Source organism: Cetorhinus maximus, chromosome 9, assembly GCF_964194155.1.
Source record: "Cetorhinus maximus chromosome 9, sCetMax3.hap1.1, whole genome shotgun sequence".
Taxonomy (NCBI): Eukaryota; Metazoa; Chordata; class Chondrichthyes; order Lamniformes; family Cetorhinidae; genus Cetorhinus; species Cetorhinus maximus.
Genome location: NC_135887.1, coordinates 128,418,389 through 128,432,975, shown reverse-complemented (window position 1 = coordinate 128,432,975; position 14,587 = coordinate 128,418,389). Strand labels below are relative to the sequence as shown.

Genomic DNA, 14,587 nt, shown 5'->3' with positions numbered 1-14,587 from the left:
AAATAAATGTCTTGCATTTATACAGTGCCTTTCACAACATTTGAGCATCGCAACGCATTTTATGGTCATTCTGAAGTGTGGTCACAAGTGGAGCGTGTGGGGGAGACGGTGGCATAGTGGTAATGGTCCAGTAATTCGCGGCCAAGACTAATACTGTGGGGTCATGGGTTCAAATCCCAACATGGCAGCTGGTGTAATTTAAATTCAAATAATAAAACCTGGAACTGAAAGCTAGTCTCAGTAATAGTGACCATTGTTGATTGTTGTAAAAACCCATCTGGGTCACTAATGTCCTTTAGGGAAGGAAATCTGCTGTCCTTACCTGGTCTGGCTGACATAAGACTCCAGACCCACAGCAATGTGGTTGACTCTTATCTGCCCTCTGAGACCTAGCAAGCCACTCAGCTCAAGGGCAATTAGGAATGGGCAACAAATGCTGGCCTTGCCAGCAATGCCCACATCCCAAGAAAAAACTCAGCAGCTAATTTGTGCACAGGAAGGTTCCACAAACAACAGTTATACAAATGACCAAATAATCTGTTTTGGTGATGTTGGCTGTGGGATAAATATTGACCAAGAAAGCAAGAGAACTCCTCTTCTAAATGGTGTGGACAGGCCCTCTATTTAAGTCTCATCTGAAAAATGCACTTTGGGCATCGCCAAGCTCCCTCAGTACTGCACAGAAGTGTTGGCCTGGGTTACCTGCTCAAGTTTCTGTACGACAGCAAGAATGCTAAGCATTGACAGGTTCAAAAAGGCAATCTCACAAAACCTCCATATACATTTTTTAAAAATAAGGGAAAAGTTGGGGCTGATTTTGGTCTTGGTACTGCCCTGATATTTGCCAAAAATAGGACAACAGTGAATCCAAAATCACAGTGCATTATCGACCTGTTACCCTCAGCAACCCAAGTATGGGGGCTTGCTACTGGATTCTCCTCACCACCAGCCCCAACACACCCACCTGCCCACCCCAAAAGTCCATTAGCGGGCATAACAGATTTACATTTTCAGTTCCAATATCTTTTGCACTATTTCAGTTCACACCATCAAAATTGCATTGATCTGTGGGTGGAACTTCATTGATTGCAGTTGTAGCCATGCAGGGAGAAACTATACTCCTCCTGAAGCAGAAAAATAAATAATAGTTTGAACTATTATTACCCTGTATTCAAGTTGGTCTCTTTGTAGACTATATTTCTTCTGCTTCTTCATAGAGAAGATTTATAGGGTGGAGTCTGTATGCTACACTAACTGATGCGTTCAATGCTCATGTAAACTTGGGATATCAATCATGTCCCAGGGTTGATGACTAGATATTACAAACAAACATATGAATTAGCAGCAGGAGTGGGCCATTCGGCCCTTCAAGCCTGCTCCGCCATCCAATAAAAGCATGGCTGATCTGATTGTAACCTCAACTCCACATTCCCACCTATCCCCGATGACCTTTCAACCCTTTGCTGATCAAGAATCTATCTAGCTCTGCCTTAAAAATATTCAAAGACTCTGCTTCCATAGTCTTTTGAGAGATTTCCAAAGACTCACGACTCTCAGAGGATAAAAAGTTCTCATCTCTGTCTTAAATGGGCGACCCCTTATTTTTAAACAGTGACCCCTGGTTCTGGATTCTCCCACAAGAGGAAACATCTGTTCCACATCCACCCATATTCGAGTTGTAACCCATGTGAACCAAAGAATTAAATATACAGAAAGAGGCAGATGTGAAAATAAAGCAATAAACATGAGCCAATTCAATGCCAAAGATTTGAACAATCAGTATCCAAAAGTTTTTGCTAAAGACACAGCTGAGATAAATTGCAGTGTTCAATCTCTCCTAGATTTTAGGTGTACAATTCCTCAATGACTGTTAAGTGCAGAATGGGCGCCATATTAAAAGCATGATTCTTACCACTTTCTTTTCTGCATCTTTGGGATCATCCACAAAGGAGAGGATGAAGTCAATTCTTCTCACCCCATCACAGAAGAAAACAGAGTCTTTGCTGTGGATGCGTTTGTCAATCTGAGGAAAAAGCAGAAGATGAACCATGAAAAACTGGCCAGTGATTCTGGTCCAGACTCCTATTCTGTTAAAAATGTGAAAGTCGGAGCTATAACAGAGTAAAACAGGCCAATTATCCATTACACCGCAGGCAACAGTTTAGTTACAAAAGGCAAATAACCAAGACACAGCCACAACTCAAAGACCATGCCCACTTATGCAACTAAAGCAGAGGTATGCAGGAATCTGCTACAGAAGAATGGTTGTGGTTCTGTTAAAGCTTATTCTGGGCACAAAACTAGGCTACACATTCATTTGTAATTTGCAATCACTGAACGTAACCCCGTGCTTGTAATACAATGTAGCTATTCTTGCCCAACCAAACCACGCCAACACTGTATTCTTCATTGACTGGTGCTTTTTTTCAGAAAGAGGTCGAAAGACCATCCTGATGGCATGTTTTTTCAGATTTTTTTTTTGTTCCTTGATGTTCTGTCCTTGGCCTAAATCACAAAAATAGTCAACTGAGTAACAACGTAAACTGATGCAAGGTTAGAATTAGAAAACAACAATTAAAAACTACTGCATTGTTGTAAAAGCCCAACCCAATAGATCTACTATTGTCCTTTAGGGAAGGGAAACTGCCTAAACTAATGACTCCAGGGGAGCAACTCTAATCACCACAATATCTTAATATCCTCCTCCCCCAGTTCAACGGATCCTTTTACCCGCCTCCAATATGCTCCCTCCACCTGGACCCCTCCCTCTGGATTCTTACCTGCCCTTGATCTTTTCATTGAGAACTGTCGGCGTGACATCAGTCGTCTCAATTTCTCTGCTCCTCTCACCCACTCTAACCTGTCTCTTTCTGAACTTGCCACATTCTGTTCTCTCAGGTCCAACCCTGACTTTGTCATCAAACCTGCTGACAAGGGTGGTGCTGTTGTTATCTGGCGTACTGACCTCTACCTCACAGAGGCTGAGCGCCAACTCGCAGACACTTCCTCCTACTTCCCCCTGGACCATGACCCCACCACTGAACATCAAGCCATTGTTTTCAGGACTGTCACTGACCTCATCTCCTCTGAAGATCTTCCCTCCACAGCTTCCAACCTCAGTCTCCCAACCTCGGACGGCCCGCTTCTACCTCCTATCGAAAATCCACAAACAGGACTGTCCCAGCAGACCGATCGTGTCAGCCTGTTCCTGCCCCAGGGAACTTATTTCTTGCTACCTTGACTCCATTCTCTCTCCCCTTGTCCAGTCTCTTCCCACCTACATCCACGATTCCTCTGATGCCCTACATCATATCAACAATTTCCAGTTCCCTGGCCCCAACCGCCTCCTCTTCGTCCAATTGGATGGACGTCCAATCCCTCTACACCTCCATCCCTCACCGGGATGGTCTGAGGGCTCTCCACTTCTTCCTTGAACAGAGGCCTGAACAATCCCCATCCACCACCACTCCCCACCGCCTGCCTGAACTTCTCTCACTGAACAATTTCTCCTTAAACTCGTCTCACTTCCTCCAAATAAAAGGTGTGGCCATGGGTACCCGCATGGGCCCCAGTTATGCCTATCTCTTTATGGGGTATGTGGAACATTCCTTGTTCCAGTCCTACTCCGGCCCCCTCCCACAACTCTTTCTCCGGTACATCGATGACTGCTTCAATGCCGCTTCATGCTCTCGTCGGGACCTGGAGGGAGCTCACAAACTTCCCAACAACAACTCAGCCACCCAACCTATCAGAGCCTGCAGATGGTGCATTCGACTTAATCCATCTCAGAATCCATCAAACCGGACTGGAAGTTGCCAGTAAGGTCCCCCAACAGCAAAACAATGCATCACTAGATAGCTGTTTTTCAGCATTGCTGGAGCTATGGTCTATCATTCTACTCCTGCTTATTAAATAACAGTTTTATGCTGATGAAATTATGCAGGCCCCTCACATGTAGAATTGAATATAATCCACCACACAGAAACAGGCCAGTTGACCTAACTCAATTTTCCTGATATTAACACTCCACACAAACCTCGCCCTTTTCTAATTATCTTTTCCCACCATAACGTACTGCTTCCTGTTTGCATCAAGTCTCCTCTTAAAAGCAGCAACGCTATCCCTTTCAACCACTCCATGCAGTGGCGAGCTCCACATTCTCTGTGGAACATTATACACTTCCTGTGTAGGAAATTCCTCCGAAATTCCTTATTTGAACTTGTTGCAGTTATCTTACATTCATGCTATCTTGTCCTGGCCTCGCCCATAAGCAGAAATTATCTTTCCACGTCAGGCCTATTGAACCACTTCATAACTTTACAAGATCTCGATCAGGTCTCCTCTCCTTTTCACAGAAAACAGCCCCAGCCTGCTTACTCTTTCCTGACAGTTGAAGCCTCTCAATTCTGGCAAGATTCTTGTAAATCTACTCCGCACTCTCTCTGGTGCTTCAATATTCTTTTTGCATTATGGACACTGGAACTGTGCACAATACTCCAAGCGCGGACTAACAAAAATTTCATGTAAACAGTATTTCCCTGCTTTTGTATTCAATCTTTTAGAATAGGTCAATTACAAGTGAATCAATTCTGCTGTTTTAAGGCAGCAAGGAAAGCACCAGCCACACATGACCAATGCCTTATTATTTCCAGTTACTCACTGGATAGGAATCCTAACCCAGTTGAGCCTAGATTCAAGATGACTATTTCTTGGCAAAGTGGATTTTTTGCATTCTACTGTATGCGTCACATAATGTTATTTTACAAAATAAATTAAACTGCCTTTCTAGACTGAGCAGTCATGTGTATTATATATACACACATGAATAAATGTGCTTTGCAGGGACCTTCAGCCACACACCATTCTGACTTGGAAATGTACCGACATTCCTATACCATGTCATTCAGCTGTGTCCAGGCATGCACATTAGTCAGGTGTAGTTTATCTCTTTATCCAGATCCTAACCACAGCTAACGGGGTTGTATAAGAAGTCCTCAAAGCTAAACCACCTGTCAGAGCACTCCTGATTCGGGTACAAAACCCACTGCTTTTCTCTTTGCACTTTTCTTCGGGGAAACGTTATGATCTGGACATTACCTAGAGCAGTGGTGCTACAAGTCTCCCACGTCTCTGGAAACAGCCTCACATCAAGTTTAATTTGCACCAAGTGTAAGCATAACCTCAGTTTAATAGATTACAGGGCCTGTATTCATATTAAACTGCATAAGACATTCAGGTCACATGGAACTAATAGATATATATATATATATGTAATCAGCTACACATCATCTATCACAGGCACTTATTCTGACTGCAGTGTATACTACCTAAAGGATGCATTACAACAACTCAGCAAGGTTTCTTTGTTAGCCCCTCTAAAACCTGTGATCTTCACACCTAATAGAATAATGGCAGCAGGTGCACGGGGAAACCATCATCTCCAAGTTCCCCTTCCAAGTCACACCATCCCGCCTTGGATATATATATTGCCTTTATTTCACTGACACTGATCCAAATTCCTTGGACTCCCTGCCTAACGGCAGAATGGGAGTACCTTCATCACATGGACTGCAATGGTTCAAGAAAGAGGCTCACCATCACTTTCTCAAGGGCAACTAGGGATGGACAATAAATGCTGGCAAATCAGAGAATAAATTTTAAAAAGATGACACCCTATTTTGGTGCCAAATATTCCTGAAGCTGGTAGGTCCTTTCACTACACATACGTCATAGCTGAGAATTAGCTGGTAAAAGGAAAAACTTGCATTTATATATATAAAACACCCGTCACAATTTCAGGACTTCCCAGAGCTCTGGCTGCACAAGTACTTTTTGAAATGTCAGATCTACTGTAATGTAGGAAATGCAGCAGCCAATTTACACTAAGCGATTACTCATACAGACATCAATCAGATTATAAAGAAATAATCTGGTCTTGATGGTGCTGCTGGAGGGATACATACTTGTTCACCTGCTCTTCTTCATTTAGAGCTGTGGAACTTTTACATCCACTCGAGAAGGTAGACAGGGCTAGGTTTAACGTCTCATCTGATGTATCAGCCTACATTTTGTGTTCAAGACTCTGGAGCAGAGCTCAAACCCTCAATCTTGTTGTCAGAGGCAAAAGTCCTACCACTGACTCAGAGAGAAATGAACTATTCAATTAACTTAATTACGCCTGAACTCAATTTAACAACATGTACCTCAACCTGTCGACCACCTCAAGCACTTCAGAACTAGCAGGTGCGAGTGCTGTGTTCAACAGTTGTTTATATTCAAAGAACTTGTCTTGATTTGTGCTGATTTATCTTGGCTTGGGCCTATACTTACTGAGCTGCTGCCAATGCAGCTGCCATCTGTGGTCTGGAGGAAATGGGATTTGCCTGGAAACAGGACGGTACCATGGAAACGATGAGTCAGCACACACACACACACACACACACACATCACAGATATTCCACAGAGCAGAACTGCCAACACAACACTCACTCACTCAATCACTCACTCTAATTTGAACTTTTAGGAAATGCTCTTACAGTGACTAATCTACATGTTGTCAGCACTATAAAACCATCTTATTCGTACAAACCCACACTAAGGATTTAAACTCCAATATCTTTTTAAAAAGTGCAGTTTTAAAAAAAGGCTCCTGCTTTTGTAAATTTATGTTTCAAATTTTTTAAAGTTTAAAATAATCTAATGATGCAAGTTGTACTTAGCTGCTCCTGCCTCTCTTTTTTTCAGTGCAGTATATTATGTGTTCCAAATGCTGTCAAGGGTAAATGGCTACAGCTCCTTTAATCTCCCATTGTTAAAAATAATGACCTGGGAATATGGTCAGTAACGTCGTTCTATTATATAATAGAGTATAATTTTTTTTAAACAAGTCTTTTTATTTGGTTGAATCACTATATTACCAATTACAATCTCAAACATCATTACTGGCTTTGTCACCTATATTTTTTAACCCTTTCATGAGATGTGGACATCATTGGCAAGGCCAGCAAATTGCCCATTCCTTAACTGTCCTTGAACTGAGAGACTTGCTTGGACATTCCTGGGAGCAGTTAAGAGGCAACCACACTGCTGTGGGTGTTTGGGGTCACATGTAGGCCAAGCCAGGTAAGGATGGCAGCAGATTTCCTTCCCTAAAGGACATTAGTAAAACAAGATGGGTTTTGACAACAATTGATGATGGTCGTCAGGGGTCACCATTCCTGAGACTAGCTTTATATTCCAGATTTACTGATTGAATTTAAGTTCCACCAGGTGTCGTGGTAGGATTTGAACCCATGTTCCAGAGAATTAGCCAGGGCCTCTGTATTACTAGTGACATTACTACTATGCCATCGTTGTCCTTCTAGGCTCAATCGTTCCAATCCTCTCTTGCTGGTCTCCTACCTTGTATCCTCCATAAACCTGAGCTCATCCAAAACTCTGCAGCACATATCCTAACTCACACCTAAGGCCGGGGTGTTCTGGCCCGACCTGCCGCCGGGATCTTCTGGTCCTACCAAAAGCCAATGGACTTTTGGCTGGCCTGCTGCATCTCCCGCAGCGGGTTGCCCCACGGAAAGGCTGGAAAATCCCAGCCTAAGTCCTGTTTACCCACAACTCACCTCTGACCTACATTGATTCAGAGTTTGGGAACACCTCAATTTTTAAATTCTCATCCGTGTTTTCAGATCCCTCCTTGGTCTAGTCTTCCCCGTCTCTGTAACAACCTCCAACACCACAACCCCCCAACTCCCTGTACCCACTGCCCACCACCAGACCTCTGCACACCTTGACCTTTTTGATTTTGATAAATTGCGTGAATATATCCCCAATCTTTTCACGCTGCTATAGAAAAAATAGTCAAGGATGACGTATTCCATCGGAAAAGGGGAATCCCGATCGAGGATTTTGAATTTGTTTATGTATTGTAAGGAACATATCTTTTTATTTCTGTTGGACTATGGATTAGAATTATAAGCACTGAAGGTTGAAAGGCATGTCCACGGGAACAGGATAAGGGATATATACAATGTTGCAGTCCTGGAACAGAGTATGCCATGAAAGACAGGATGGTGCCAGAAAGGTAAAAGCAAAAAACTGCGGATGCTGGAAATCCAAAACAAAAATAAAAGTACCTGGAAAAACTCAGCAGGTCTGGCAGCATCCGCGGAGAGGAACACAGTTAACGTTTCGAGTCCGTACGACTCTTAGTTCTGTTGAAGAGTCATACGGACTCGAAACGTTAACTGTGCTCCTCTCCGCAGATACTGTCAGACCTGCTGAGTTTTTCCAGGTATTTTTATTTTTGTTTTGGTGACAGAAAGGATTCTTGGACCAAGGGAGCTGCCTCTCAACAGCATTTTAATTGGCTCCAGACCAGGTGACCAGGTTTTGTGTGAAAAGCAGGGCAGCAGAAAGCTCCTGGTCTGCAAAGAGAAAATATCTAAAATCTCTTTTCCTCATATCTCTATAACCTGCTCTCTCTCTCTCAGCCCAAGTCTTCAGTACTATTGCCAGGATATTGTCAGTGTCCATAGCCTTTGCAGTATCCAGTGCTTTCAGCTGTTTCTTGATATCACGGGGAGTGAATCGAATTGGCTGAAGACTAGTATCTGTGATGCTGGGAGCCTCTGGAGGAGGCCAAGATGGATCATCCACTTTTGGCTGAAGATTGTAGCAAATGCTTTAGCCTTATCTTTTGGTGTGCTGGGCTCCCCCTGTCATTGAGGCAACTCCTCCTTCAGTAAGTTGTTTAATTGTCCACTCACATTCATGACTGGATGTGGCAGGACTGCAGAGCTTAGATCTGATCTATTGGTTGTGGGATTACTTAGCTCTGTCTATCACTTGCTGCTTAGGGCTACTTACGTGCCAAACAGCATGTGCTATAGCAGCTATGTCCTTTATGACTCAGTCAGCTCGGTCAGTAGTGGAGCTACTGAGCCACTCTTAGTGATGGACATTGAAGTCCCCACCCAGAGTACATTCTGCGCCCTCAGTGCTTTCTCCAAGTGGTGTCCAACGTGGAGGAGCACTGATTCATCAGTTGGGGGAGGGCGGTATGTGGTAATTAGCAGGAGGTTTCCTTGCCCATGTTTGACCTGATGCTATTTTGGCACTAGCTCCCAGATATTAGTAAGGAGGACTTTGCAGGGTTGACAGGGCTGAGTTTGCCGTTGTCATTTCCGGTGCCTAGGTCAATGCCAGGTGGTCCATCCGGTTTCATCAAACTAAGTGCTATATAAGTTTAACATAACTTTTCTGCTTTTGAATTCAATTCCTCTAGCAGTGATCCGCAGTGGCTTGTTTGAAGTTTATATGGCTTGTCTTAAGAGGCAAGAGAGACTTAAGCACAGAATGTAGGCTTGCCCAGTGCAGCACTGAAGGAGTATAGCTAAACTCCTCATCGATGTTCCGGTTACTCCCAGGCCAAAATATTCCAATGCTTTCCTGACTAGCCTCTCACCTTCCACTTTCCATAATCTTGAAGTCATCCAAAACACTGCTACCGTATTCTAATTTGTATGAAGTCATCAACCATGTACCCTACTGGCTCTCAGTCCTGCACCAAAACCTCAATTTTAAATATATTCACCTTGGTGTTCATATCCTTCTATGGCCTCACCACTCCCTAGCTCTGCAACCTCCTCCAGCCCTACAAGAACTCTAGGTTCTTGTGGATTCCCTATTTCCTTTTCTCCAAAGTTCAGGGCCATGCCTTCAGTCATCTGGGTCATAAACTCTGGAATTCACTCCTTAAACCTCAAATGTCCTTGTTAGGCCCAGAGGAGCACATCTGTGTAACGAGGAAGGTTCTTTTTCCCCCAAACACTTACTTATTTGAGCTTATCTGGCTCAGTTCCTCTTCCTGGTAGATTCAATCAGCAGGAACATGACAATGACTTTTCTGCTTAGATCACCTGTTAGCATAGCAGCACGAGCCCAAGGGTATAACCAGACTGAGATCTGAGCAAAATACTGCAGATTTTATTACAGATTTCAGGCATCTGAAAATGCTGGAAGTACCCAACAAATCGACAGTATCTGCGAAGAGAGAAAGAGTTAATGTTTCAGCTCTTTCCTCAAACCTATGTAATTGGCTTTGTTTAAGTTTAAGATTCTTGTTTGTGGTTGGAGTGTATCATTTGCAAACTTAACAGTGATCATGATACAAGTAAATTCCTTATGCCCCAGAGGAGCTTTTACAATGACATTACTAATTAGCCTTGCTGGCTTGTGCTGGACAAAACCAGAATTCGACTCTGCATCTTCACAGGCACAAGTGAATGAATCATACATTTCCCAGCATTGAAATCTGAATTCAAAGTGAGCTTATATTCAACGTGAAATATTGTTGTGTGGAAGTGATTCAATAATTGTCACCATCTGTTTTTTGCTTGCCCCTCATCATGGAGGTAATGTAGAACAGCAAAGCATTTTTGAACATTTTTTTTACAGCGAGGAAGGCTTTCAAAGCTTGCAGAGAGATCTGGACCAACTGGAAAAATGGCAGATGGAATTTAATGCGGAAAAGTGTGAGGTATTACATTTTGGAAGGTCAAACCAAGGTAGGACATACACAGTAAATGGTAGGGCACTGAGGAGTGCGGAGGAACAAAGGGATCTGGGAGTTCAGATACATAATTCCCTGAAAGTGGCGTCACAGGTAGACAAGGTTGTAAAGAAAGCTTTTGGCATACTGGCCTTCATAAATCAAAGTATTGAGTATAGGAGTTGGGATGTTATGGTGAGGTTGTATAAGACATTGGTGAGGCCAACTTTGGAGTATTGTGTGCAGTTCTGGTCACCTAACTACAGGAAGGATATCAGTAAGATTGAGAGAGTGCAGAGAAGATTTACTAGGATGTTGCTGGGTCTTAAGGAGTTGAGTTACAGGGAAAGATTAAATAGGTTAGGACTTTATTCCTTGGAGTGTAGAAGAATGAGGGGAGATTTGATAGAAGTTTACAAAATTATGAGGGGTATAGACAGAGTAAATGCGAGTAGGCTCTTTCCACTTAGATTAGGAGAGATAAACACGAGAGGACATGGCTTTAGGGTGAAAGGGGAAAGGTTTGGGGGAACATTAGGGGGAACTTCTTCACTCAGAGAGTGGTGAGAGTGTGGAACGAGCTACCATCTGACATGGTAAATGCGGGCTCACTCTTAAGTTTTAAGAATAAATTGGATAGATACATGGATAGGAGAGGTCTGGAGGGTTATGAACTAGGTGCAGGTCAATGGGACTAGCGGAATAATATTTCGGCACAGACTAGAAGGGCCGAATGGCCTGTTTTCTGTGCTGTAGTGTTCTATGGTTCTAAATAGGTATTAAAAATATATTCTTGGGCATTCCAACAATAAACAAACTTTTTATACAACGGCGCCAACAGGGACAATAATGTAAGACATGTAGTTAAAGTGACCTTATATAACATTTCTGGTTGTTAAATGTAATAAGGACCTTCTGAATCTGCATTGGTATATGTGGTTGACAAACTGGCATGATGCCAGATTAAACTAGCAGTTTTGCACTGTTTTACTTTCATTCCTTTTCATGAAAGAATTTACTTTGTTGGTTTAGTGGTAATGGGCAGAATCATCCCAGAGTTGCACTAAGTGCGGTAGCCCACTGGCTGCAATGGCGGCTTTTCATGCCGTATCGTCCCAAACCCACCGCATTAATTATGCATTTCCGGGAAAAACGCCATTTCGCTGGCGGACAGGCTCTCATTTGCCAGTCACACACCATCCTTTCGCCGCTTCATCATGTTGGGCGCCATATTTAAAGACCAGCTGCGCACACACCTCTCAGTGCTTCTAGCCCATGACTGCTTCATGGAAGACATGGCCCTGAAGGGCAAGAAGACTGCAGACCCAAGTTTAGTGACGCATCCCTTGAGCACCTTTTGAACGCCGTGGAGGCCCGCCATGATGTCCTCTGTCCCCACTCTGGCCGCAGGATGGGCAGATACATCACCAATCCATCATGGGAGGCAGCGGCAGCAGTGGTCAGCGCCAATGCCCTGCAAAAGAGGACAGCCACCCAGTGCCACTACAGGATGAATGGTCTCATCCGTTCTGCCAGGGTAACTCTCTCTTCTCATCACTCTCAACTCTCACACCCACAAACCCATCACACATCCACAGGGATCTCACGCCTCAAGGGACAACACCACTAACTCTCACACACACCCTCACATCTCCATCAGGCTCATATCCTCTCAAGCTTGCGCCCTCATCCCGTCCATGGCTCCGCTCACCACACAAACATTCCACGCAGTGCCATTTGTCCTGCTCGCACTCTCTCCACCTGTTTCCATGCAGGAGAAGTCTGTTCACATTAGCAGGGAGTGGTCCACATTAGGCCCCTCAGTCACTTTGAGTAGTGTGCTATTGCACTGTCTGGTGAGGACGTGGACCCTGCCTGCGGCAACGGTGAGCTCGGAGGCAAACACCCACCTGCGGACCCTGCACCACATCATCCCTCTCTCTACACAACTGTGAGTGCTCCCTCTCCTGCGTTTGACTCTGCTGCCATGCACTAATTATCTCTACTTCGGTTCACAGGAAGCTCTGCCAAGCGACCGATGCCCTCAGCCAGCCAGTCCCTCAGCTCCATCCACATCCTCACCTCCAGCTAAGAGGGCACCTCCTCCATTAAAGAGCTGGAAAATAAACAGCCTGGAAGACCTGTCACAGCGCTTACCCACATCCTCCACCAGCGCAGAGACACCTTGGTGGGACCTAGACCTAGAGAATGCTCAGGTTCACAATCTGGTGGTCACCGCGTGGACAGGTGTCCGCAGCAGGAGCGGCCAGGTTCAGCCAAGCTCCACAGCACTCAGAGGACTGTTGGGGAAGAGGCATCTGTGGGATCTGAGTCAGATGACGAACCTTTGGATTAGGCCTTCCAACTCATCCTGGGCAGTCAGCAGAAGGCAGGGGAACATCACGCAAAGCTGTTGGAAGGCCAGGGGAGAGCGTCCACCTGCTCTCTGATGAAGTGCTGCCCACACATGCATGTATGGAGTTCTCATGGGGAGGATGACAGATGCCATGGAGGCCCTGGTCCAGCAGAAAGCGGATTTGCGCTCCATCAAGGGAAGCGTGGGTGAATTCCTGCAGCGGCATTGCGAGAGGGAAACAGGGAACCTTGATGTCTCTCCAGGTGCTCCTACCCCTCAATGAGTCAGGCCAGGGCCCTCGGGCATCCAACGGGAGGAGGAGGGACAGCTGGACATGCCCGAGTCATCCACTGAGGAATCTCACAGGCTGTCCTCTCCCTCCGAGTCCCCTTTGCCTGTGACCCCCTCAACCTTGTCCTCTGTCACTGCAGAGAGAACAGCTGGCCCACAAGTGATTCCAGAGGGAGAAGTGTGTGTGGGGCAGGGCCTATTGGTGCCTCGTGCCAGCACTCTCCCAGGCACGCAGATCCTTCATGTATCACAATCAATGTCCTGAGCAGTCTCAATGCTGCCTGCTGGGGTTCACTTTAGTTGTCCAGCTGAGCTGACCTGCATCTCCGCCCACCCACTGACCATACTGCCATGCAGCACTTGACCTCGTCCACCACGACTCTCATTTCACTTTCGATTTGGACAGCAAGGTGCTAATTCGGTTTTACTTTCACTCCCCTGTCCTTTACTATCCCCCAGTCACCCATTTCCTTTCCCCCATCACAGTTGACCCCCACCCTGGCATCACCTTTCACCTCCCCTCCGTGACCAGCCAGCCACAACCCTTTCCCTTTGGGGATGTCCTGGTGAACATGCACATTCCCTTATTTCCTGAAAATCCCACCCCCATCCACATTCACCTCCCTGACCTCCTTCCCACCCCGGGGTCCGTGTCTGCCTCCAAGTCCCCGCCAACCACCTTCGCTGTCCCTTCTACTGCTACCATCGAACCCCCACCCTCCCGCCTCACTCTGCCCTCGGTCATTCTCAACATTCCCTCATACCACGCCCACCCTCAGTCCGCTCCCCAGGCAGCAATCATGGACACAACAGACCCGTCTCTTGCAAGTTCACCTGAACATCCCCCGCCCTCCAGAACCTTTAACCCCCTCTGAACCCCTCCCCGCTGCCTTAGTCCTCCCACCTCCCTGGACACACACCCCCGCTTAGTCCCTCTCCCTTCTTGCTTCATCCGCCACCCTTAGTTCTTATCCCTTCCCAACTTCTTCCTCCAGCCTTACCTCTTCCTCCAGCCTTACTCCTTCCCCCCTCCCCACCCCACCCCCCCCACCCCAACTCCCTCAGACACTCTTGCTTCTTCCTCCACACTTCCTCCCTCCCCTCTCCGCACTCATTCCTCCCCCTGGCCTCCCTCCCCTCTCCACATTCCTTGCATTACACCTTCCCACCTCACCCCTTACACCCACCTCAACAGTTGCCACCTTCTCCCCCATTAACCCTCCTCCGCGCGTACTCCCTATCCCCCTCCCAACCTCCCCCCGACACCTTCATTCCTCCCTCCCAAACTCAACCCCACCAACACCTTCATTCCCTCCCTCCCAAACTCAACCCCCCGACACCTCTTCCTCTCCCAGTCGATCCTAAGCCTTTCTCTCCCCACCCCACGCGAC

General features: G+C 45.8%; 1 protein-coding gene across 2 annotated transcripts in view; it reads right to left on the bottom strand.

The window, feature by feature from the left end:
* Positions 1-14,587, bottom strand: part of ano5a (anoctamin 5a) — a 190,768-nt gene that overhangs the window by 72,411 nt on the left and 103,770 nt on the right. For both annotated transcript variants that reach the window (XM_078549527.1, XM_078549526.1), the window contains one exon: positions 1,913-2,023. In XM_078549527.1, the coding sequence (XP_078405653.1) occupies positions 1,913-2,023 (111 nt within the window). The remainder of the gene's footprint in view (positions 1-1,912; positions 2,024-14,587) is intronic.